The following is a 3603-nucleotide window of genomic DNA, read 5'->3' on the forward strand; positions in this document are numbered from 1 at the left end:
GGGAGGCTGAGGCGGGCGGACCACGAGGTCAGGAGATCGAGACCATCCTGGCTAACACGGTGAAACCCCGTCTCTACTAAAAATACAAAAAAAGAAAAAAAGAAAAGAAAAAAGAAAAAAATTAGCCGGGTGTGGTGGCAGGCACCTGTAGCCCCAGCTACTCGGGAGGCCGAGGCAGGAGAATGGCGTGAACCCAGGAGGCAGAGCTTGCAGTGAGCCAAAATCGTGCCACTGCACTCCAGCCTGGGTGACAGAGTGAGACTCTATCTCAAAAAAAAAAAAAAAAAAAAAAAAAAAAAGTAGGAATGTTGGAATGTATCTACCTTATGCAAGGCATCTGGCGCATTACTTTATATTGGGTTTTAATAAATTACAGTTATTATTATATTTATATTGACCCCCAAATCTACCAATTTTCCCTCTTTTTGTTTGCTTTGCTTTGTTTTATCCAGGAATTGTCAGATAATTTGCAGCCCACTAGCATACAACACAACAAATCAGCCAAAATGTTGCTTAAACTAAGTTATGCGCTATACAACTTTTTTGAGGACATGTTATTTATTGTTGGTATGGAGGAGTCTTATCCAGTTTGATACAACTCAGAGCTCTTAGAAATTGTGTCAAGGTCTACCTCAGTCCCTCCCTTCCAACTGTCCTTCGCTCCAAACCACATGTATTTGCAATTATTTCACCCCAAAAAAATCTAGTTTTAGCTTATAGTTTGCCAAATTATATACAAGATAACCTAGTTGAAATGCCCATTTAATGGATGGGCCGTCCCTCTCCCAAATCACTGCAGATTGCCAGCACAGTGGCTTCTGAGCTTCTTATATGAGTATCACCATTATTCCTGAGATACTCCCTTGTGGTAATAGGTGTAAATCACATTTTCGTGCACCTTGTTAAATCATCTTTTTGTGCACTGCGTTCACCCACACTGAGGTAAGCATACAGGACGTCTTCCAATTGTGCACTAGGTGGAGATTTCTCTCTGGTTTATTTGTGACCTAAAGGTGACTACTAAAAGCAATTTTCCATTCCAGCCTTCTCAAGTCTGAGACACAGCATCTGAGGTGTTGGCCTCTGCCCACCACTCCCAGAGGTTCATCTGACCCACAACTCAGCTTAATTTAAAATTATGTCACATTGAAGGACTTGCAGTTTCCCAACCCCAACCCTTTGCCAGAGGGCATTTACACGCAGCTGCTCATCTGAAACCCCAAAGTCCTCACACCTTCTTTTGACTTCTCCTTTTGGTTAGATTGTCTTACTGCTATGGATGGAATTACTGTGCCCCCCCCAAATTCACATGTTGAACCCTAAATCCCCAATGTGATGGTATTTGGAGGTGGGGCCTTGGGGAGGTAATTAGGTTATGAGGGTGGAACCTTCATGAATTGAATTAGTGCTTTTATAAGGGGATGAAGAGACCACAGCTTTCTCTACCATGTGAGGATACAAGGAGAAGATTGTTAAGCATTGAGAGAGCCTTTACCGAGAACCTGACCTGGAAACTCGATCTCAGACTTCCAGCTACCAGAACTGTGGGAAATAAATGTTTGATCTTTAAGCCATCCAATCTATAATTTGTGATAGCAATCTGAACTAAGCCATTCACCGTCTTTCTTTCATGTTAGCTACTCCAAGGCTTTTCATTTCTATGGGTATAGATGATTCTTGTTTACCTTAGCATTGCAAGTACTAACACAAGCCATCCATTGTAGATGCTCAGTTATTATTTGGGGGAAAAAATAAACCCCTGAGAAAGAGGTCTAATTTATTATGATTTAATTTCTCCTACATTCTTGAATAAACTAAATATATCCAGGTATGTATATACAAATGGTTTTACAAAAAACAAAACAAAACAAAACAAAAAGACTAAAAGTGATAACTGAAACCAACAATTTACAGTCTTTTATTTTTTCTCCACTTTTGATTCCAACTATTACAATTCTGTGTCCTTTCACATTTCCAAAAAAAAAAAAAAAAAAAACCAAATTTACTGTCATAATATCTTGTTTCAAACAAGTAAAATGGAATGTTTCTAATTTGTTTCACAAAATAATAAAACTCTTACTCTTACATTCACAGCAATGTTTAAGTAATGTCATTCATAAACTTAGTTTCTAAAGTTACTCAAACCTTCTGATAATAGGAACAATATTTTGAAAAAACTATCCAGGAACTTATTACAGAACAAGAAAACAGGTTATACACTGTGTTGCCTCCAATCCCACCCTGACCTTCTACGGCTTAGAATGTGGACTTTTCCTTTCAACCACAAGGCAAAGAATGCCTTGAGTTCTACTAGGGGTGGGAGAATCTGCTAAGTATGGCCTGGGAACGTGCATTGGCCACAGCCTTAATGCGAGCCCTTGCTGCAAGTCTGGCTTGAGCTCGCTCTTCCTCATCTTTCAAAGCCTCTTCATACCAGGTTGGGAAGGCACTAGGGACAGTATCGTGGATCTTCGCTAAAAACTCTAGGACTTTCATCTTGGTGGTTTCTACATGAGCTCGTGGACCCCATAGAAACTGATAGCGTGGAGGATCACTGTTGGGCACTTGCTGATACTGCAGGTAATTTTCTCTCACAAAATCTTGAGTGATGATCTTCTTGGGCTCCCCAAAAATGAAGTGCTTCCTCCCCTCATATAACCCCATCACATTCAATACTTGCCAGATTTGTTCCTCAGTGGCACAATTACCATTTGTGAAGATCACACCCAGGATAGTCATCAGCAGGCCCGTCCGGGGCACACGTCTGTCATCACTCAACTTTGCATCATAGGTTGGTACCAGTTTGTTGATGAGGAAATAGATGTGCCTATCTGGATCCACTTCCTTCAAGTCAAGTCCAAAGATCATCTCCAGGTGATCTGAAACTTTCCGTAGGATCTCACTGAAGTATCTCCTGGGAATTTGGACTATATCCCTCAGCATAGCTGCCTTTATAATAAGCTCTTTCATTTGATACTTGTACAGAAGGTAATGCACCAAAATAAACACCTTCTCATCTACAGGGCTTCTGGTCATGTGCTCATTGGCAGCCAGGGCCTGTGAGGATCTTGGCCTTTCCTCCGTTTGGTTGTTGATGCTTTCATTAGATCTTAAATATGAAACAGCTGCAGCAGTAGTAGTGGTGGATGTGGCTCTCTGAGGCCCATGGGGATTGCTGGTTGTCTTGGGAGCAGTTGAGCTCTGGATGGCACTACTGAAATGAGCAGAGGAAGAGGAGGAAAATTCTATTTCCACTCTTGCAGTGGCTTGAGCATCCATCAGAGGCTCTGGCTCTTCTCGAGCCTGACGGCGTTTCTCACGGGCACGAAGCTTACTCTTTTGACCCCGAGGCATGATGACTTTAGACACAGTAGACACAAGTGAGCTCTGTGACCTAGAGGAAAGAGGATGAGATGGTTGGGTCACTTCAACTGGGAGACACCTCCGTGACTTTATTGAAGGCCGCCTCAGCAGTTTTCCTTGAAGTCACTGCTCTAGGAATCCCATAATGCTCCTATTCCTTGATCTGCTTGTTCCCTAGGAACCCTGTGGAATTAACTAAGGTATGACTTAGGTTGTCACTACTTGCCAGATATGCCTGGG

The 3603-nt window shown here is 42.0% G+C and overlaps 1 protein-coding gene across 1 annotated transcript; it reads right to left on the reverse strand.

Moving 5' to 3' along the window:
- Nucleotides 1-2310: 2310 nt before the first annotated feature.
- Nucleotides 2311-3354, reverse strand: LOC105532156 (melanoma-associated antigen B10-like). Its single transcript, XM_011970243.1, has one exon. The coding sequence runs from the start codon at nt 3352-3354 to the stop codon at nt 2311-2313; it is 1044 nt and encodes a 347-aa protein (XP_011825633.1).
- Between the last annotated feature and the right edge of the window lie 249 nt (nt 3355-3603).

Source organism: Mandrillus leucophaeus, unplaced genomic scaffold (genome assembly GCF_000951045.1).
Source record: "Mandrillus leucophaeus isolate KB7577 unplaced genomic scaffold, Mleu.le_1.0 Scaffold937, whole genome shotgun sequence".
Lineage (NCBI taxonomy): Eukaryota > Metazoa > Chordata > Mammalia > Primates > Cercopithecidae > Mandrillus > Mandrillus leucophaeus.

Bases quoted from the DNA above. Each gene is read 5' to 3' on its own strand.
- LOC105532156 (XM_011970243.1), bottom strand. From the start codon at position 3,354: ATGCCTCGGGGTCAAAAGAGTAAGCTTCGTGCCCGTGAGAAACGCCGT.